The sequence below is a fragment of the Haliaeetus leucocephalus genome, unplaced genomic scaffold, assembly GCF_000737465.1.
Source record: "Haliaeetus leucocephalus isolate CR32 unplaced genomic scaffold, Haliaeetus_leucocephalus-4.0 Scaffold545, whole genome shotgun sequence".
Taxonomy (NCBI): Eukaryota; Metazoa; Chordata; class Aves; order Accipitriformes; family Accipitridae; genus Haliaeetus; species Haliaeetus leucocephalus.
In genome coordinates this window covers 2,005,660-2,028,563 of record NW_010972981.1, presented here as the reverse complement: position 1 = coordinate 2,028,563, position 22,904 = coordinate 2,005,660, and the positions used below count along the sequence as shown (strand labels likewise).

The 22,904-nt window shown below is 37.9% G+C and overlaps 1 protein-coding gene across 8 annotated transcripts in view; it reads left to right on the top strand.

The window, feature by feature from the left end:
- The window catches only part of TAPT1 (transmembrane anterior posterior transformation 1), a 49,135-nt gene extending 36,061 nt beyond the window's left edge, over positions 1 to 13,074 (top strand). For all 8 annotated transcript variants that reach the window (XM_010576828.1, XM_010576827.1, XM_010576822.1 and 5 more), the window contains 5 exons: positions 1,532 to 1,591; positions 2,994 to 3,062; positions 4,547 to 4,623; positions 8,041 to 8,201; positions 10,907 to 13,074. In XM_010576828.1, the coding sequence (XP_010575130.1) occupies positions 1,532 to 1,591; positions 2,994 to 3,062; positions 4,547 to 4,623; positions 8,041 to 8,201; positions 10,907 to 11,136 (597 nt within the window). In that variant the 3' untranslated portion in view covers positions 11,137 to 13,074. The remainder of the gene's footprint in view (positions 1 to 1,531; positions 1,592 to 2,993; positions 3,063 to 4,546; positions 4,624 to 8,040; positions 8,202 to 10,906) is intronic.
- The last annotated feature ends 9,830 nt before the right edge of the window (positions 13,075 to 22,904 follow it).

The window sequence follows — 22,904 nt, the reverse complement described above, 5'->3', positions numbered from 1 at the left end:
AATATTTTTTTAAATACTAAAATTGGTTCCAGTGCAGAAAACGTAGAAATTGTTTTATTTATATATAGGATATCATTTGAGAAAGCTTGGTAATTTCCTGATACGATATACTTCTGAGGATCTTTCTAATGTGGAACAAACACCTTTGCTTCTAAATGAGTAGTTCCAGATCCATAAATTATTGAAAGTGTTGTGTAACAGTTCACTTAATAACTACAATTCACATAACTAGCAGATCATTTTGTGAAGTGATCACTAGTTAAGTTGACAGAAGGTTACTTATTCTACAGTCTAGACAGAGTTTGTACCTTTTCCTAACAGAATGGATTGTAGGTTAAAATTCATGCTTTAGGAAAAACAGATCTTGTGAGGCTGCCGAACCTCTGTTGTTCTGTGTGTGCTAAAGGTGGAATCTGAAATCAGAGATATATTTTTCCAGTGTCCCTGGAGCACTAATATGAAGTAGGTTATGTTAGTTTCCCACTCCTGAAATTTCTTAGGCCATATATATTATGCAGTCCTTCTTTTAAAGTAGTGGATGAGGTTACTTTTTGTGTGTTGGAGCATGATGCATTGGCCATTTGTCTTGTGTGTTGTGTGAATTCAAATGCACTTGATAAACTTGTGAAGAGATGACTTAGTGCTTTTTCACTATTAAAACTACTTTTTAGGAAGTGAAATCAGAACTTGGAAGTGCAGTCTTTTTCAGCATCTCTAAAGTAACTACATTGTGCAGTGTAGAAACAGGTTTAATAGATGTACTTAATAAGCTCCCTTATGCCAGAGGCATTTATGCATGCCCTACTTTCATATAGAGAGTGTGGAAAAGAGCAATAATGAAGTCATGATAGCCAAAAACATAGCATGCTTCAGTGTGCTGAAACAGCTGGAGAATGGGGATAGTGAGTGACAATTTTGCAAGGTTTATTTAACAAACTTCGTATTTTTTGTATGCAGTTCTAAAGATTTATGGTTGCTAGGTTGGACTTTTTCAGAAGTCTTGAACACCTGCAGTACAAGTTGCCCTGCCATTTATCCTTAAAATAGGTGCTTTTCTGTCTCAATATGCAGAACTCTTAAAAGAAAAGCTTCATTCATCTTCTGATACAATTTGCTTTTTTCACGGGATCACTTGCTTAGTAAGCTCTCTCATTTGTTTAATTTGATCCCAGTGCTACCATTTGCGTAAAACAAATTATGAACTGTAGGAAAAAGTTAATGTGATTTCTCTTACTTTGTGTTTCTGATGATCCTCAAATTCGTTAAATGCTTTATAAAGTCTCATTCAATTCCTAAAACATAGCATAGTGTTGTTTGTTTATTGTATATACATGCAAGTTACTTTATTGCAGAAATACAGGCTCATCTGTTGAAGTGTGCAGTTAGACCTCAGAAAAACTGCCTTTGACTCCTTCAGCCTATGCATAAGTGTTTATAATATTTTACAGAAATATTTTATTAATATCTCTGTTGCTTCTATAAAGTGTGATAACAAATTAATCACACATCCAATGTGCTGGATTTTTTCCAGGTCTACAGTGAATACAGAGCCAGTCTTGCATTTGACCTTGTTAGCAGTCGACAGAAAAATGTAAGCCTGAAAATAAAGGCATTTTCTTGTATTAACTAACATAATTATTGGGGGTGGGGGTGGGGGGTGAGGATTGGAACAAACACTTAAAGAAATACATACAGAACTGTTACACTTCTACAGCACTGAAATTCTACCCTGCTTTTTTTAATATGAGACAACAGGAATATTTCCTTGTGATTTATGTTCTTATATTTATCCAGTTGTTCATGTCAGTTCAGGCTTTATTTAATATATTGTTGAGAAGTCTCTTCCAAATACATTTATAGTCAGGGGATGGTTGTAACAACTTTGACATTTTTGAGATATATGGGAAGTAAGCTAGCTTAACAAGATGTTCTTGAGATAATTTTAAATTACTGTTCTTTTTGCTTTATTTTAACTGTATTGAATCAAAATACAATATTCATTAGGAATTTATTTTTTCACAGACAGCATGCACAGAGGTATAGGGATGTTTGTACCATGCATGTTACGGTTGTGGCATGGGTATTTACAGAACACACAGACTACTTGTGGTTTTTGTTAATGCTGTTTTCTGGAAGACTATATACAGCACACCTTTCCTGGATAAGTCTCTTAACTATTAGTGAGTGCTCTTGGATGAGTGCTCTAACTATTAAATGAACATTATTATAAGAATTTATGTAGTTTTCTTGGGCATGTTTAATAGCTATTGCTAGGAATGCAGTAATTATACCTCATAAAGAAGTTAGACACCTTCAATTACAAATAATTAATTATTAATAATTTGTTAATTAAAAAAAACCGGTTTATTAGTTCTGAAAATCCATTACTCTTTGTAAGGATCCTCTGTGGAAAATGAGGTAGCATCATATAGGCACTAACCTTGGCATGGCGTTCAATACTGCATGAAAGGTGACATGCAAAGTAGTTGTGTTTTAAGAGTTCCAATGTAAACATATTTTCAAAATTATTTTAACACAGTTATCCTGAGGCTAATTATAGATGTTTGTAGAATGATTTAAAATTGCTAGTGTGATGGATAATTGTTCTTTTATCCCTGTTACGGGTTTTTCTGTACAGTGTTTGAGGATCAAAGTCAAATTAATACAAAAAGGTCTCTAAGCTGGTAATAATATACAGATGAAATATAGCCCATTTGGATTCAGTGTCCTAATTGCTCTCGACTTAGAGATTTGTATTATATTCCAGTTGCTCTTGATTTAGAGCACTGAAGCTAATCTTACTGGTCATGGTAGTATTATATTTTTGTCTGAGAGTACAGCTATCTGCATTTGAATTTCAAAATGTGAATAGATACACTTTATAGCAGTATAGTGTTTGTTAGCAGAGATTCTTATCTAGAGGGTGTGCCAAGCTAAAATAAGCTCATTCCTTTGCATAAATAGTTCATTATTCTTCCTCTTTTTTTTCCTAGGCATATACAGATTATAGTGATTCAGTTTCCAGAAGAATGGGTTTCATTCCTCTTCCACTGGCTGTTTTAGTAAGTTGTATCTTCCCTATCAGTTCTCTGTCAATAAGATCTCACTTTGAGAATATATGCCTGTGAGATGGCTGGCTCATTTTGATGTTTTGAGGATAAAATGATCATCTTAAGTAACTGAAATGATGCTGCAAGGTTGAGTTAGCATTCAGTATAACCTATATCACGTACTAATTATGACTTCACGAATGTGTTACTGTTTATCAGCCTTTCATAGAAAATTGAAAATATATTAATCTTATAGAATTTATAAGCAGTTGAGTTGTAGCACTGGAATTAAACTACATCTGTGCTTATTAAACATTTATTCCTTTTGGCAATTATCCTGTTCATTCACTCGGAATAGTCAAAGCAGCTGGTTGCCAGAAGGTTAGCAGTAGTGTACTAGTTTTTTTAGGTTTTCCATAGGAGTCCTTGTGGTTGTCCCTGTAATGGTATGTTTAATGACTAAGTTTTCTTTTATATGGAGCACTGAGCTTCTGAGCTGTTGTAGAATACATGATTCTAAAATAGCTGACCCTGTTACATGGACATGCTGCTATAAAATGAATCACTTAATTATTGGAATTGTGTCCACATGCTGTCTGTTCTGAATTAACTATTGCAGAATGTTTTCTGCAGATAGCTGCCACACATGTGTAGAGAAGCAGTAGTTATCGTAATACTGGGAATGTGTTCTTGCTTTGCCAGCAAAGATGCTAATTCATAATTTTCCTGGAAGAATATCAATATGAGTTAACTTTTGAATGTAATGTTCTCCCATAGAGATGGGGAAAAAGATTGTTGACAGGCTTTGCCTAGTTTTTATCCAGGATTTTAAAAAACCAAAACCAAAACCCTCATAATTGTGATCATAGTCATGATTTCTTTTATTAGCAGTACATCCAGTGAGAATTTGATTGAAGTGCTTTTTTCAAGTTAATTGTGTTCAGATATGATATCCTGGATGCTAATAGGTTTTAAACAAACTGAAGCGCTTTGCTAACTTTGGAACCCTAACTGTGAAATACCGAAGTAAAACTGAGATTTCAGGATCATTTGTTACTGAAACTTGGGATTCATATGCCTAGTTCACAAAGCAATTTTGTATTCAAAATGTTAGCATAGTGCAAAACACTGATTGTCTTTTACTGCATCAGCATCCCTTGACATTTTCCTCAAAAATTGTTAAGTCTGCTTCCAGCCCTTTACTTTTGTGTGTGTGTGGGGGGGTGTTCACTTGTTATTTTACTTGGAAGTCAGTGGTGAAGGAAACTTTATCAGACTGTAGTTTTGGAAAGTTGCAACTAGGTGCTACTATAATACTTATTCAAACCAAAATCTTGAATACTTAGTGCTACCAAGGGAGGTATTAGAATAAGTTCTATTAATGTAAATGTTTCTACTTTTGTCTTGAATTTACCAAGTAAGAAATGTCTGTTAAAATATTCTATAATAGTTGTGTGCTATATGTTTTAACTGTTTAACTTTTATCCTTAAAACAGCTCATCAGGGTCGTAACAAGCTCAATAAAAGTACAAGGAGTCTTAGCTTATGTTTGTGTTGTGCTGTTCTACTGTGGGTAAGTAAATGCACACAGCTGAAAAGTATTTACCATTATTTGATGAGATATGTGAAAAAAGCTTCTGTTGATACTTCTAGGTCTAAGTGTAAATGCAGTTTATGTTCAGTAGAAGATAAATGTAAAACACCTATGCTCACAAACCAGAATTGAGAGTGCAGATTGGTCCCTAAGTACTGTAACTGCATTGGGGGATTATAGCCCTCAATAAGTAACTTCAGTAATGAAAATAACTAATGGAAAAATGATTGAAAGAATTTGACAGACAAGCACCATACCTCTGCATAAAAGGGGAAATTGAATTCTAAGGAATGAAACTTCCCGTGAAAAGAACTAAAGATACAGTATGCCAACAAAAAAAAAAGCAGTTTAAGTGCTCTGAGCAGATCATGAATTCTCTCTGGTAGTTAAATGCAAGGTTTCTTTGTGTTAGGAAACTGCTATATGGAAAAAAAAGTAAATGCAAGGCTTGCCTTTCCGGGAAGGGTGGGGTCAGTAAGTAATCTTAGTTAAGGAATATAATGTCCTATGGCAATTTGTTTTCCAAAACTGATGATTTGCAAGTATCCCTTCACTGCCAAGTCAGTTTATACTTGTGTTATCCTTAACTTCTCAGTAGTCGATACGTACTTCTGAGATGCGTTTAGTTGTACTATAAATCCAGTCTAGTTTGCCTGTCTTGAGGCACTTGCTGGAGACTGACTATGTGGGTATGGCCAGTTTCTAGGAAGGCTGCATACTGAACTGTGTCAGCGTTTGTTGTCTCTCAGTACTGATTGATACTGGGAGTCCTCCTAAAACTGATCATCAGGAATTAAGTGATTCAGATTGCTGCAGCACAGAGAGCCTGCCTACAGTATTGTGGGAATAACTCTTCCAGTGCCCTGCCAAGTTGTGTTTGTAACTGAAGGCCACAAGGCTTGGGAAGTAAAAGGCTTCTAGGTCTGGGTCAGTGGTTCAGCATGTAGACCAGAAGAGAGGAGGCTGCTGTTTTACAATACCTTCTGAAAAGAACGGCATTGCTACACATTTTTTATGAATAGGTAGACTCTTATCTCTAATCTGATCTTGATCAGCAAAAAACGTAGAACTTGATCTGATGTGTCTAGTCCACATCAGTGTAGAGACGCATCTCTTTAGTGTTGGATAACTAGGACTTTGAGATACTGCATATAAGCCAAATATTAAAATGTTAGCCATATTCCTCTGCACCATACTTCGATTTCTTCCCCAGTGTACCACATGCTGTGCCCATGTTTTCCCTAAAGCCAGCTCTATATAACTGAAAGCACTAGTCCCTGATCATCACATTCAAGCTGTGGCATACCAAGCTCAGCACCTTTATTCTGCTCAGTGTTTTTTCCTTTTTCCCAATACATGTAATATTTCCCTACATCTACCATTGCACTGCTGCAGCCCAGCCGTGGATTTTTCCCTGTCTCTGTGGCTTGGAGGATGGAGGGCAGGAAGAAGTAGTGTGATTAACATGAAGGATTAAATGCTGCTCTTCGAAGGCATAGGTCACAAGAGTAAATACATTTTGGTTTATTTTGTCCTTATTGAAAAGTAAGAACAGATTTTTACTTCTGCCATGATGTTAGATGTGGAGCTAACTCACCTCTTGCACCTTTCAAGTAATTTGTGTTCTGAATGTAAATTTCAGATTTTCATCTGATTAGTAATGATTAGTAATATCATATCTGTGCTATGTGAGAAACAATGTGGTAAAATCTGAAACAGTTAACTGGGCAAAGGATTGAGACTGTAATATGGAGGACATTGGTTTGTATTAATATTTAACAACTGTAATACTGTAAGTTATACTATTAAAGAGTCTTGCCCAGCATATGAAAACGGAGTTTTCTTTTTCTAGGATTTTGTACAACTGCAAACTTACATTGTTGTTAGAAATTTGAGCCTGGAGTGGACTGGCAGAAAAGAATAAAGGAGAATTGCTAGAAACTCCTGCATAGTTTTCCATGAGAAGCTGGAACTGATACAGTGAAGTGTTGATTTATGGCCTTTTTAACTTCTAATCTCATTAAATCATAGTGAAATTATGCTGTAAACTCCTACTCTCTCAGAACAAAAGCTTGTTACATAAAAAGTGTAGGAAAAAACATCTCTAAAACTTACTAAACATGGAGGAGAGCTTCTCAACTCTCAAACAAAATCTTTCCCAATAACCTAATAAAATTGTAGACAATTGCAGCTTTCAACTTGTATAAAATGATATCTTCTTTGTGGTTGCTTGGATGCTAAAATGTCAGTTTCTTCTGAGTACTGAAAGTGGCCTGCTCTGCTCATTCTTCCATTTCTCTAAATTTCTTTTACCAGTTAAATGTATTGCATAGAAATCCCTTAAAAGTGCAGTGTGCTTTGTTTTTCTGCTTGACAAGTTCTGTTTACATTAATGCAGTGAGAGATAGTGAAGTTGCTGCTGAAGTGTGCTTGGGTCACTTCATGATTAAGTAGTTAGACCTGCTCCATGGATCTGTGAATGTTCACTTCAAGTCTGCTTTTTAGTCTGTTAGTGACGTACTAATAAACAGATTTTTCAGAGTGGAGAATGAATTTAGAGTCTGCATTTCATTCACTTTTGTTACATAGGTTGATTTGTGTAGAGGATATTTATGTTCATCCTACAGAGAATAGATTTCTTTGTTGTTCTGTAGTGAGCCTTCACCTGCTTCACCTCTGCTTTCACCCTGGAGTGGACATTGGTCTGTGTGTCATGTAATACTAGTAATGGAACTTAAATTTTACAAAGCTTATTTGAGTTGTAAGCACTTGGTGGTAGTTGAAACCTTCCTGTTCTTCAACTGAGAAGACAGGTATTAAAGGGACTTAAATGATTTGTTGAAGTTTGTGCTGCAAGTTAGTCATAATAGAAAAGGAATCTGCCGTCAACTGGACTCTGCTATGATGGTAATGCAGTGCTGCCTCTTTGGATTTGTTGAGTGTCATGGACTGTCTTTTGTGATGTGAAAAAGGACTTTTTATGATTAGCCTGTAATTTGTGAAAGCTGGATACTTGCTTTCTTGTGGTTCAAAGTCCACTAGTGATCCTTGGCTGAGCACACTTAAGGCTACAATTTTAACAGTAGTGCAGTTAATTTGGACTCGCACTGTTGAAGGCCCTTCTTAGTTCTCTATTTAAATATTTGATGTATTAAATGGCTGCTTAACTGTCCTTGTAGTCCTTTTGTTAAACTATGATAAAACTTGTTGTTTTTGTTAAGAAAAGGAAATTACCTTTTGATGTTGTATTGAAGGGATTTAATTTGTTAGCTAATCCTTCCAAGACAGCAGTAACCATATGCAATTATTTTAATACGAATAATTGCAGTATGAATAATATGCAATTATTTTAATGTGCTAATGCAAATATGTAAACAAATACTTTTATTTTTTCAGGTTAATATCTCTGAAAGTCCTTAACAGTATTGTATTGCTGGGGAAATCATGTCAATATGTAAAGGAGGCAAAAATGGAGGAGAAATTATTCAATCCTGTCCTGACTGCCACCCCAGGGAAGCCAGCTGGCAAACAGCAAAGCATGTTTAAATCTACCCAAGGTAAGGCTAACTGCCTTGTTTTGTTTTTAACTGTAATGATAATTGCTTTCAGACTAAATTTAATATTAAACCAGATGTATGACATTGCTGCACAGTAAGCCTGTTGCTGGACCTTAATCGTACTGTATCACAGCTGTGAACACAAGTGTGTAAATGTAATAGAATTTATTGCTTTTAGTTTGTGCATCTTCTTTTGGTTGCAAGTACTGATCTTTCTGATAAGATCTCACCCTGATATGTGGAGGTGATAGAACCATCGGAACAGTAGCACGCTTTTGTTTGAAATCATAACCATAGAATGGTTTGGGTTGGAAGGGGACCTTTAAAGATCATCTAGTCCAACCCCCTCTGCCATGTCACTACACAAATAAGGAAATATTTACACATCCTTTCTGGCAGTGCTGAAGCTTAATGAGGAAGGAACCTGTGCATTTCTTATGGAAATTAATGTAAAACATGGCACACAATAGGTATAATTACTTGTAGTTGTCATGAACACATTAATGAAAAGCTTTCTGAAATCCAAATAGGAATTTCGGCTGGTCTCTACTCGCTTCATTTCAAGTCTGTGCAGCATGGTTTTCTCATATAGGTCCTCAGCATTAGTGGTTAATATGTAATTGGAATGGGGCATCATTATGTTCCTATGACAAGTTATAGAAGGAAACAGAAACCTTCATTGTTCCAGTCAACTGAATTGGATTGTATATCTTCCTCTGTGAAGAGCTCAGTGAGAGCCCTAGAGAACTTAACAGTGAGGCTTTTATTGTGTTCGCTCTATTGCTTGCCAAAGACTTGAACAGCTTGAAATGCAAGGTGCTTATTAGTCGTCATAGTGTCTCGCCAGCAGTAGCAGAGTTAAGAATCTGTCAGTGTTTTAGTAGTAAATCTCTCTCTCACCTGTGTCAAATCACATCAGGCAGAAACTTGGTGTGGACGTTTATTTTTAAATAGCTTAAATTTAAAGGGTTACTTTAGTTTCTTGATGAAAGAATGTAATATGAATTGGTCTGAATGTCTTTTGCATTTCATTAGATGACTGTCATAATGATAATGTTTTAATTAAACGTTCTAGTACTACACTTGCATATGAGACTTAAGTCATACTTACTCAGATTGACCCTTAAACTTACTCACAGTAAATAAATCCTGAAGCCTATTTTTAGCTGAAGCAGCAGCAATTTTACCAGGTCAGTCAGCAGAGATGCTTATTTCCTCAAATGGAAAGATTTTGATTGAAAAGTAACAATCAAAAAGCTTTTGCTGATTTTATTTAGAAAATTCCTAACTTCCATCAGTGAAAAAGCTAATTTTTAACAGTTTGGTTGGGTTTTTTTTAATACTTTTTAACAGCTCTTTATTTACTAGAAACCTCAATTATTTGAAAGAATGATGTTACCTTCCCCACCTTCTGTGTATTTGCTGGGCTCTGCAATATTGGTTAATCCCTGTGCCCCACTTACCAGATTTTTTTTCCAATGCAGTCTCTCAACCTATCTCTTAGTAGAATGAGGGTGAGGGAACTAATCTCGTCTACTTTCTTTCAGCTTATAATGTGAGTCAGTTTATTTTCGTAAGAGTTTCCACCTCGTCCACAGAAACAGTTTAAAATTTTGAAGGATAAAATTTCATACTTGCTTTTGAAGGGTGGAAGTTCTAATTACTGGTAATCATTTATAGGCTGGCCAGCTTTCTCTGGAAGCTGCTGGATTAGAAAATACTTACCTTTGTAGCCAAGTTCTACAATTAGCATTACTTGTCTCCTTTCTCAATGCAAGTTTAGTACCTTTGACTTGCATAAAACTATAGAGAGTAATCCATGTACCTTCAAGTAGTAGATGGTATACTGTGAAGACATGCTATACAGAAATAAGTTTTTGTAGTAATTTGGATAATGCTGCCATTCTGACAAAAAATGTTCCCTTGGGCTGATCTGCAGTACTCTCCACATTAGTCCAATTTTTTCAGATTCCTTTAGAAACAATAATACAGTCTTTACGAGGAGATAGTAAATAAGAAAAATTTATTTCCTTGTCATTTGCTTGTGCATTTTAATTCTTTAAATGTTTTAACAAAATGTGGAAACAATACATGGATATTACTTAAAAATGTCCTGGGTTAATGGAGCCAGTGTTCAACTCCACTGAAGTAAGAGGCAGGAATAAAAATAGACATCTTTAATAGAACTGCTTTAGGAGCCAGTGCTATTAAAGTGTGTAGCAGTGCATGAGTCATTTATTAGCTATCCCTAGAGAAGCCAGGTTTATTCTACTTATGTAGAGGATTAAGCACATCTAGTTCCTGCTACAGAGATTCCTTTTCTTCATTTCAGTTGAAAATATTTGTGTGATTCACACAATGACTGTCAAAATCTCTTTGCCTAAGCCAACAAAAATGAGTATGTAAAGCACAAGAATGCAGTGTGTGTCCTAACATCTGCTGCTTATGCTCTTGCTTGTTATCTGAACTTCTGTAGAATTAATTTTCTGTCCTTTTACCAAATTAGAAAAGGAAATCTCTTATGGTAAAACTAAGAAGAGGCAGTGGCTTGGTAGTGGCTTCCACAAAGCATTCTTCTCTTGCTTCTGCTGATTTGATACAGCACACTTTCAGGACAGCTTTGGATGAATCTGGATGTTACAGATGCATCAGTACGTCTGTGTTAAATTCATTATTATCTTTGTGATTGTCTTCTGTTCCACCAGGAATTTCCACAGATGAAAATGGATCTACATCAGTTACCAATCAGCCTGTGCATCAGAAGGAGAATATGCCATCTTTACTTGTAACAAGCAGTTCTGATCAATTTCTGACAACTCCTGATGGAGAAGAAAAAGATATAAGCCAAGACAGTTCAGAATTAAAGCACAGGTCTTCAAAGAAGGACTTGTTGGAGATAGACAGGTTTACTATTTGTGGAAACAGAATTGACTAAGTTTTGGGGGGGGTTTTTTTTGGTTTTGTTTTTTTTTTTTTTTAAATCAATGTGCTAAGGATACTGAGCTGTTGGGACAGCAGATGCTACCAGAATGGACAGTTGCCCCAAAAGGCACATAAATATTTATTTAAAAACTTAAATTATTAATGGCAAAAAATATTAATTTCTTTCTACAAGTAACTTGGCTTGGTATCTGGTCAGGTCAAGTAAGTGATCTTTAACTTGCCTCTTGGAAAATGTGGTGGATCCTGAGTCTCTAGCCTGGTGGCAGAGCTGCAGTATCACTTTTCTGGAAAATAGACTGGAAAAAAAGCATAATCCTGTTCTGCATTATGAAACCATGCTTCCAGAACATACTACTTTTCATGAAGGGTTCCTCCAGTGTAAGGATATTCCTGGAAATGTATGACAACTTGATCAGAAGCTTGCCTTTCCAGTTAACCTTGTTTTATTAAACATCTGCAAGCAGAATTCAAAGCTTGTGCTTATATCAACAAACGCGTAAAGCATTGGTACATAAAACAGTAAGTCAAGATAGTTATTCTTGTCAACAAAAACCTTTTCAAGATGTATCTTGAAAATCTTGTAATCAGAATAAAATTTTGCCTTTAAATGAAAGACTTACTGCATACTATTTTATCTAAATACTAAACACCAAGGAAAGATCACCGTAATGAAGGTTCTGCTTAACTGGGCAAATATGAAGCATATTCATTTCTTGTGTTGTGTGTCCTGCAAGGCAAATTATTTATAAAATTATTTTTAAAAGCTGAGGATTTTTTGTTGCTGTAGGAAAAAATAATAAAGGGGCATTTATATTTGTTGAGGAAAGGCAGTGTTAGTTGCAGCAAGCAAGTGTTATGCTGGAACTTTATGTATGGCATTAACACGGCAGAAAAGAATATTACACTGTGGTTTGGGTTTAACTGATAATAGTGACATCTGTGTATTAACTTGCCTGAGAACATGCCTATAAAAGCTCATACTGACAATCAAATCAATTATCCATTTTAATTGATTCGGTTTAGACAAACTTAAGTAGATGGACTGGATCTTTAAAGACTGTTTAAGCATTACAATGCATCCTAATTTCTGGTGTGAGATGCAGTTGTGGGAGAATTGATGAAAGATGGTTTGGAATCCTCAGATGAAGAATGGAATAAATTTGAGCTCAAAACTTAGGCTGGAGACTTGTATCAGAAGAGACCCTTTAGTTAATGATAAATTCTTCATATATTGTTAAAACACAGCATTAACTTCAAATGCCTTTCAGATATTTAAGTAAGCACCAGTTTCACTTTCCAAGGGAAGGTATCATAAAAGTACTTCAGTGCTGAACAAATGAAGACAAAATTTGCTCTTTGCTAATTTCGTAATTTGTCAGAGTGGGAAAGCCAAAGTTTATTTGCTTTATGAACATGCGAAAGTTCAATGTATATGCTAATCCCTGAAACTTGCAGGACTACAGTAATATAGCAAATGGAGACAGTTGGACAGAGTTATGTGTCTGAGCAGACTTGGTAATGAGGTAGCTTTGCCATACAGGTTAGCATGGTCTGCTCTGGTCGGAACTTCTTGCTGCAGTCTTTCAGCCTCTCCTATCCCATCAAGAGTAGCTGGAGTAGTGGCCAAAATCTGTGGTTACTGTTCAGGGATGAGAGTAAAAAGAAGAGAGGACTCGTGCTGGGGAAAAATATGAAATTCTTTAATTTTTGATGTATTTTATACTAATTGGAGATGTTCACATTGAAATTCAGATTATCTGTCAATTTGGTGTATCTTATTTTTTAATTATTTAGCAGTTGCTAAAGAAAGCTTGGAATTGCTTTCATATTTTTTTTTCTGTTGAATGACATTCTGTATCAATTTTATAAGTGCATCTTGTGTGAAACTCAATAAAATTCAATTTTGTAATATTTGTTTAAAAAAGGAAAAGTACAGCGTCGACATTTCTTTCTTAGTATTCAGGTTGGTGAACTTGCGATGTATTTACTATATTAAATTCTGATTTCCATAAAGTAAGATTCTTGCAAATGCGTGACAGGAATGCGCATAAGAACTGTGTTATCAATGGCTTTAGTTCTGATTTATTTCTGTAGCAGTTGGTTATTGCCGCTTGTAGGAAGAAGGTATTGATGCCAGCCTACTATTAATTTGTTTTTTAAAGGCAAATCCCAAGTAAATGAAAAAATATGTCTTCAGGGAGTTGTAATTTATGTAGTCAGTTACTAGAGTTGGACTAGTTAACACCTACGCAGCAAAGCCAAATGTAACTGCAGTGTAAGCTTAGGCAAATCCTGTCCTGAGGATGTGACAGTAACAGTGAAAGGGCAATGGCTAACTGCACTTACGTCCAAGTCCTGGCACAGATCCTCGTCTTGAGGCTGGGAGCCTTTGTTGCTTTGTTTTTACACTTGAATTGTGGTAACTAGATCTAAAGCAGTATAGCTGGGCTTTGGGATATGGCTCTTACACCTCCGTTTGTGGTGTAGGTGTAACCTCATTGACTTAGGAATCACAATAATGCAAAGGTATACTTGAGGCACCAGTTATAGAGGTCACTGCAAATGCAACACTTCCCCTTAAACTCTCTGAAAGTCTGGTAGGGGCCCAGCTGGGTATGAAGATTCATTGTTCTTTCTTGCTTCAAGCTCTCTAATTGTTCTCATGTTTTTGTTCGTGATTAATAGGGATTCCTTGAGTATCTAGCAGTGCATCTTTAATGAAAGGTCACAGCTGCTTCTCTCACCCTGGGCGGTCCTCTCAGAACTCTAGAAGTAGCTGAGGGGAAACAAACCACGGGGGTAAAAAAAAAAAGAAAAAACAAAACAGCAACACCAAACTTCTCATCTATAGATGCAGTTCTTTATTTCTTTAGGGTTTTCTTGAAAAGCTCCTGTCTTAACAGTGAAATAAATAAGAGCATCAGAGGTTAAGCAGTGAATAAATTGAGTTCTTCAATTCATAAATCCCCCCCAAAAATAAAATCTAGGCAGTTCTGATGCAAGCAGTGATATTTCAACTAAAGTCACAGTTGCCAAATTAATTCCAAAAGCACACTGAGTGCAGTGTATATTCATAATTAGTATTATTCATTATAGGAGCATTAAGGAGCAACTGTGTTTTCCATAGGATTATTTAATTAATCTTTCAAAGCCTTTCAGATGTTCATCAGCAGAGCAGAATTTCCCCTCAAGCAAAGTAGTTTTACAATCACAAGTACGCTGTTAATTTACTTGCCTCTTAATTTAGAGTTTGTTGAAACTTTTCAACTTTGTCTTGGGTTTTTTGTGGTGCAAAATTTTCTATGTTCTAAGTATTCATTTAGAAGTCTGTTTTTGTAAATCAGCATAGTTGTTGAGGTCACTGTTGTTACAGCCAGTATTTGCCCGGTTGTGGCTGCTACGCCAGCTGAGCTGTTGGGCTACAATTCTGAATCTATTTGGTGGTGGTAAGCAAGGATGAATGCAACTTAATTATAGCGCAGCTGTGATCAAACTCTGTAAAACTCTTGAAACATTGCAACATATTGTGTCTTACAAACTGGGCTACTCTACTGTGATTAAACTAGGAGTTGTACCAGCTGTATCAGTCTTGGGTAATCATGGCTTCAGAAATGCTCTTGACAATTTCTAAACAAAGTTTGCTCGTAAAACTTATTCAGAGTAATTGCTTTTAGAAATTTGGACTACGTTAATTTTGCTGACTACCATGAAGCAAATAGTTTTGTGTAAGTGCTAAGCAGCTCGCAAGGGGGGCTGTAACAAACACTGTGAAAGCACTGCAACAGGACCACATTTATCAAGGAAGTTTTTCTGTGTATAGTGGTGTGAGGTGCTTTGACTATGAAGGCTGTCAAAAACACCTGATGTATCATTTCTGTATATCTCTTTCTCTAGGAGAATAGTTCTTTCATCGGCCATGCCAACTAAGCCTGAGACTGTTTTTTAGGACTTCAGTATCTGTTAAACTCTGATTTAGGAAAAACGCTGCCAAGAGAGGAGCTGTAAGAGGAGTTACAAATATATAACACCAAAGAACACTCTTCAGTAAGCTCACAGCTCTTATAACAGAAAAATCCAAAATTATAATAGGTTTTAAAAATATTTCTCAATTTTGACTAAAACACTGTTATCATGTTTGAGATGAAATAAACTCAGATTTTAAAATGTGCCCTTATTGTAAATACGCTGCCCACCTGTACCTCACAGGTACTATTTTAGGCTCTGTAGACTGTCATTTCTTCCATTCATTACTACTTTGTAGGAGAGTAATGCTGTCAAGCAGAGCCAAGGTTTCACTCTTAATTGGAGGCAGTTTTGTCTTACAGCCAAACTGCAGAAAGTGTTGAGCATCCGGGGAAGAGGGAGAAAGAGGAGTCAATTCTTTGAGTACAAAGATGTGGGTTGCAGCAGCACTACCTTGGGTTCTAATTTTTTTAGGGTGGCTGGTGCAGTTCTATTGTAAACTTTGCTAAATAAATCCTGTATTGAATAGGCAAACACATTGCATGTATTACACATTATATTGCATTTACTACTTTCACATTTTTATATCTGAAATTACTTAGTAGTCTTAGATTGGTGGTATGAGAGGGATGTTGCAAGGTAAGTATATTTTTAATAGAGCAATTTTTGGTGTTCAAGAAAGGCTTAGGTTTTATGTTGGTGTTGCTTCTTGCTGTCCATGCTCAGTTTGTTGGACAAAAGCAGTAATAAGTTTGTTGACTACTTTGAGTATCAGAAAGAGTGTGTTCCTGTGATGCCCAGTCCTGACAGATGCTTATATCTGCTGTTCCTGTTGAAAATAAATTTAAGTATCAAGGGAGCTCAGGAATGACTTGTTTGATGCTTGACAGTTTAAAATAGGTAATTCAGAGAAGCGGAATTGTGTCGTGATGGGAATGCCTTTGATTTACTGAGAAGTATGGCAATGAAACTTAAAATCCCACATTGGACAGCACATTCTTAGGCTTGGTACACCAAATCAAAACAGGAGGGTGTTTGAGTTGATGCTGTTAAGTGCAATCTTGGTCACAGGACTGACTGTCAGTCCAGAATTTTCCTGCAGATTTGATTTGAGCTTGACATTCTTGTTAAAGGCAGCAATATAGCCATCAGCCAACTTCTTTCTGTAGCCAAGACAGCAGGAGCTGTGCTAAACTATTCTCTTCTGGAAACAGTTCTTGAAGTATCGTGTGTATGTATATATATATATGTATGTATCTAACCTTGAAGCTATGGGACCTTGTTTTCAGGTCAGTTAACATTTTGTGCCCTTTGGGCTCCTGCAAGGCATAGCTGTAATGAAAATGAATCTTGTATGGAGGCTTGGCACTAGCTACTGATTTGAGGCAATGTCCTTAATAGGGTAGGAGAGAACCCGCCTATTAGGCTGATCTAAAAATTTGAGTTGCCTTTAGTCACTTAAAATTACTTTGACATTGGAGAAGGAGAGCAAATTCTGCTCCATCTGAGGTAATGGTTTATGGTGCTTGTTTAGCCATTTAGTGACCACATGCTATTTTGCCTCCATGTGGGCAAGAGTAAATTGTCTAGCTAGTTTTTGTGCTAGACTCTCATTTCTTAAAAGCAAGGACTGATGCCCCAATATATATTTAATAAATGATTCTTTACAGTAGATGTTCTGCTAATGGCATCAGAGTCATTTTGTGGAATTGATTTACCTGCTTTGTACATCTTATCTTCAAAATGGAAAATTGTGCGAGGCAAGTTTCAGCTTTTGATCTGAATACATATAATTTCTTTTATTGCTATTGATTTACAAGTCTAGTTTCTAAAACATTAAAATTCCAGTAGTCCCGATTTTCAGTAACGTGGATTTTTGTCCCAAGGGGCCTGAGGGCAGTAGGTGTACTAAGCTCTTGATGTGGTAACCAAACTGCAAACCCTAAGCAACAAAGATACAAGCTCCATAGTTTCATATAACCACTGTAAGGAGCAAGATAATCTCTAGTTTATGTCTGGTATGAGCAGTCCGTGAGAGCAGGAGAGCACAGTGAGTAAGAGAGCAATACACAGTTTGCAGGTCTTACAGTTTACCTTTAAATTTTTTTTATAGTTTAAACACCAAGGAAATGAGCTAGATCTTAAATCTGTTCTCCTTGCTGTCATTTTGGATATGTCAAATTTTCATTGGTTATTCTAGTGTTCAAGGCCATAATCTGCAGCTTTTTTTCTTTCTTTTGTTTTTTTTTTTTTTAAGACAAAAGACTGACTAAATCTTGTCTGTAGAGGAAGATATTCTCACTGGAATTTAACTTGAGAAGGGAGGGGCTCTTGGACTATTAAAAAAATGTTGGTTGTCTTATATTTATAGTAATTACCTTTTCTTCCTCTAAAGACAACTGGCTTTGGGTTTACCATAATGTTCCAAGTAGCTGTCAGCAGCCTGTGGTGAATAGTGAGATGGGTATCAAATTATCAGCATTATGATTTCACTAATGGATAATATGAGTACAAGAACACCTGGTAACCTTCAAATACAATCCTGCAATGGCTTTAAACCAGAGCTCCCTAATTAATGAGAAGCTGTGGCCTAAAAGCCACATGAAACCTGTTAATTCTGTTTAGCATATTGTGAAGCATTTGAAAGTCTTTCCTAGTGTCTTGAAGAGAAATTGTTCAGGATAATGTTTTTCACAGAAAAAATAATCGGTGATTTTTCTCCTTCTGCCTACCGTGGGGTAATGCTCAGCAGACTGGGGCTTTGAAATCCTGTGTCATTTGTATGGTTGCTAATGATCTGCAAAGAATATATATATATGACTTTCATTATAAAATAAAAGAGGGAGGGGGCTGATAAATGACTTCGACCACTGGAAAAGAATGAAATGTTTTAAAATAGCCTGTGCGAATGCAGAACTTCGTACATGAAGTATAACCGTAGAAGTGACATGCATTGGGGTGCACGTTTCCAGAGATGCGTTCATATATGTTCCCAGAGTAGGGACAAAGCGCAGGGTAATATCTTCTTTCGTTGTCATTCCACGCTCCTAAACTGTGCCATTTTGTCACTTCGACTGTCAGCCTAGCCCCTTCAAATCAGCCGAACGGTCCCTGAATGAAATTCAGCTGTAACACTAGTTACTGGGTGCTTTGTTCCCCTGGCTGGACAACAGGTCTTCAACGCATGTAGTTCCCTCTGCAAAGGTACTTGCTCAGGACTTGGGGAAGGTCTTCCTTTGAGCAGCATTTTCTGAGATACCAGACAAGAAGCCCTCACGGAGCAAGATCTGAGTACGTAGATGAGAACAAGCCCCCTTGTTCATGGATCGGTGTAATCCTTGACTCACTGAGCTGGGGGAAAGGGAGGGACCTGACTTTGGGCACTTTATAAGAGCAGATATTTCCTCTCCTTTGTTACCTTGCTCAGGAATTTGGCCAGGAACGGTTTCCCTCTGCTGATGGGTGCCAAGGTGAGGCTATGGCCTGATGTGAACTCCAGCAGGCTCTCCTGGATGTAGATTGACATAGAGAACAGAGCAGAAAATGGAGGCCTTTGTCAAAGCCCCCTTTGTAACTGTAAATAATGCACCTTTGTATCACGGCAGAGAAGTTTCCTATTTGACCTCATGTTTTAATAAGTGAATGGTAGGTACACTTGCATCCAGAGAGAATCATTTAGAGAGACTTCTCCTGCATCTCAAAGCTGACAGCCGAGCACCCAGGGGAGGGGTGAGGGATGGTGCTGTGGTGATGATGATGATGGTGTGATTTGACTGACACAGGAAGAAGGCAGATGGGTTCTGTTCCACTTGCCCCACATAAAACGGGGTGGGTTTGCGTGCAGGAGTGTAGGAGCCTGGCATACGCTGTGGGACGTGGGGGTACAAACATCTGAGTTCCAGCCAGCACCAGTAGAAGCCAAAGGAGGCATTTTTAAGAGCTATCCTAAAAGTATGGTAGCTCCAGCCCTTCCACTACTGGAGTTTTTAAGCTACTTGCCTTATGAGGCCATACATTGGCCCAATACTTCAGCCATGCATACACGCAACAGTCACAGCTTTTAAACAATCACAGGAGAGTCTAGGCTAGAGCAGCTGCTGGTATTTTGGGGGGCCAGTGTCCTAATTTGGGCCTTTCTGGTCTTATTCTGCTGTCTTTTCCTTCTTGTTCCTCTGTGTTGGCGCTCATCACGTAGTCTAGCACTGGTGGCTGGGTTCCCTGCCACGAGAGCAGCGGAGAGCAGCTCGAGGTTTGTCCTCAGAGCTGTCCAGCTGGTTTCTGCCTGTTTTCTTCTAGAACTCACCACTGCCCTTGCTTGTTTTACTTTGTCTGCATTTTTTAACCTTGTGAATCAAGCCTGTTTTGTGGTATCAGAAGCTGGATACAGCTACTTATTCTAGCTCAGGTCCTGTCCAATGCAGTGTCCAATTCATGTACCTCCTGATAAATATTTGCTTAACGTCTTCCTCAGTCTTAAATGACAGGTTCTACAACCTGTAGAAAGCTTCCTACTGTCTGATTTAGATCTTACTGAAATTTACACACACCCCCCCACTTTTTATCTATCCTGGCCTTGGAGAATAAATTTCACCTCTCCCTCTCCTCTCTCTTTTTCCCTTACGTCCTTGGCAGCTGAGACTGATTCATGTTTCCCTTCAGGCTCCTTTGCTAAACAACCCCAGTGAGTTCCGTTTCCCTTTGTGCAGACAGCTTGTCCCATGCTCGTCCTGGGCGTAGAACTCCAGCTGATGCCTTCCTACCCAGCTGAGCCGAGCCTGAGGATTACATCAGTTGGCTTTTACTTGCCATATCCTGGTATGGCATTTACTTCTTAAAAACAGGATGCCATTTCTGACCCAGGAACGTTTGAACGCACTGAGAGCGCCATATACTTTCTATGGAACTGCCTAATTGTTCCCAAGCCTGCACTTGCGCTGTAGTGTAGTGCTGCCAAAATGTAAAATCCTGCATTAGAGCAGCTTCGGTTTAATTTTTTTACCATCTGTTTCTGTGGTTAGTCAAGTTTGTTTTGAACTCCTGTCGCGTAGTGTATCCACAGCCCTTCCTTTACCTTTCTCTGGCACCAGTACAATGCTACTGATTAAAAACACTGAATGGTAATGGAGCATGAAAAGACCTCTGCAGAATCTTACTGCTGTGTTATGATGAACTAATGATAAATACTCCCTAAGCAGGATTTCCCAACAAGCTTTGTCAACTGCTCCAAGCAATTTTAATCTGTACGATGTTTCCTTAGTTTGAGAATATCACATGAGAGAGTATCAAAAGCCTCATGAAAATCAACACGTGATTATCTGCTGCTTCTCACTTTATGGTGTATTACGCTGTTGAAAGGAAATGCACTGGTTTGAAATGATCTGACAAATTTATGCTGGCTTTCATTCATCATCATGTTACTCTTCAAGCACTAAAAAGAACAAAACCCAAATCTGATTACTTGCCCAGAAAAATTCTGGAAGACTGCAGTTGGTTTGATCTATGTTTTCCTTTTTCCCTGTTCTAAAGATTGCTCTTTTAAATCACAAGAAAACCGTTAACAACTCTGTTAGCTACTTTTTGGAAACTTTTTTGGTTTGGTGCCCAGGATAAGACCTAAGCTGAGTGAAAAATCTCACATACCTCAGTACTGATGTGGCAGGATCCATATGAGTTCCCATGAAACTGCCAGTGGTATATTTGGTAGGGAGAATGGTGGGTTTGTACTGCTGTGTTTTGTCTTCATGTGGTGTTCCCACAAAGAAGATTGATAAGAATCTAGTAAGCAGCTTTCATAATACGTTGTGCAAAGCCTTAGTAATGTGCCTTCAAGTACCTATAGGCATAAAAGGAGGAAAGTGCTAACCTATCACCGGAATCCATGTTTATTGAAGGATCTTAAGGAGAAATAGGGAAGAAAGGAGATAAACCTCTGAAGTGTCTTGTGATGTCCTAATGTCCAGTGATGAGAAACAAGAAAGCAGTCCTGTCAAAGTCAGCCAGGCAAGGCAGTGTCCCACCATGACCCTCAAACATAGGGTGAAGGCTGCAGCTCTGCCCCTGTCCCTGTCCTTTGCTGGCTGGGGGAGGGGGAGCAGCGTGCAGCTCAGACAGTATTCAGGCATCTAAATGGTCAGTTTCATAAAATGTTCCTTCCTGACCTTCCCTTGGATTCACAGTAACTACCTGATTTCTTCTGGTCCCTAGACTTGAGTCCAGGTCGAGCTGTTACTGCTTACCAATGGGCTCCTGTTACTCTTTTCCTCCCAAATCTTTCCTAAAGCCTCCTCATCCTGGGAAGTTGGCAGGCAAAGAGGCTTTCCTTGTCAAGAGGATTCCCATCTTCCTCAGCAGCTCATGCAACATCATCCCGTGACTGAGGGTGACAAAGCCATCTTGGAAACGTCGCCTGTGCGCCTGTCTCCAGGAAGCATCTGGCTCCACCTGATCCTTGAGCAGAAGGATTAGGATTCACAAGTGCAGAGCAACATCACTGCTGCTTTCTCTCCTGTTCAGGCCTGTCTTGAACGTATCTTAGTTGAGCAGCCAGGGTCACTTGGTGCGTGACTCTTGGCTGTCTTTGTGCCTCTCCAGTGCCTTTGAGGCTTGGGTGCTGACAGAGCCCATCTCCTGGGCAGGAGCCCTTCTGTCATGCCCAGCTGAAAGTCCGGCGGTCCCTGCTGCTTTTTCCTTGCAGTGATGAGCATGAAATGGTTTTTCGGCAAGGCATTTGTTATTTTCCACAACAAGGAGCAAATCGTCGCTTGTTGGCAGGATATTGGAGCAGCAATTTAAACCGTCTTTAATTTGGTGGCTACCTGTTAGGAGCGGAAACAGAGGAAGCCTGCGATATGTTCATTTCCGTTCTCCTTACCCTAGCAGATAGAGCGAGCAATGAATCACTTTCTTCGTAACAATATTTTTAGTGGAAGACTCTTGTCATACCTCTTCTTGATCATCTTTTTTTCTAGATTGAAGTTGCTTGATGTTTTCTCCTCTAGACTCTCCGTAATTTGTCTGCATCTTTGAAGTGTCATCCCCCAAAGTGGAGGTAGTCCTTCTGTCAAGCCTTCACTGAGAACAAAACCAACACAATAATGATTTCCTTTCCGTGTTATGCTCCTATTAATGTATCTTATAGTTGATAAAGCAAATCTTTAATTAAGTTGTCTCTGTCAGCATAAACTTTGGACATTCCCGTGTAGTGGCACGGCTAACTGCACCAAGTCTGGGCTAGACTTTAAAAGGATTTAGATGCTAATTAATTTTATTTAGGCACCTGAATACTTTTAGAAAACTGATCTCTTGCATATTATGTTGAGATTGTCATTTCTCTTTATTAAGGTGTAAAGCCATAAATATGGATTAATGGTTTTGCTTTGGGACCCCGATGCCTTGATTACAGATAACCAAAAGTCACTTTTTCAAAGGCCTGAAGCAGGCAATTAAGATGCAATATTGGCTCCACTTACAATGTCACTATCTTGACATGAAACCTAGATGTAGCACTGTAAAGGAGACATGAAAGATGCAAGCTTTGCCTGATTTCCTTTGCACTTCAATAATCTTTACATTTACACTTCCAGTGAGGTGTCAAAGATTTGGATGTTATATTTTTGGATGAGAATTGAAATAAAATACTTCAGGCAAGAAGTTAAGTCCCTGAGCCTGTACTCTCAGTGGAATAACAGCAGACCACAAAGAATCCGAGAGACATACTTCACCCTGACAGCTTTTCTGTGTGATGAATGTATTTTATACAGTGCTAATTTAGTGTGAAGACCCCACTGTTGTCTATAA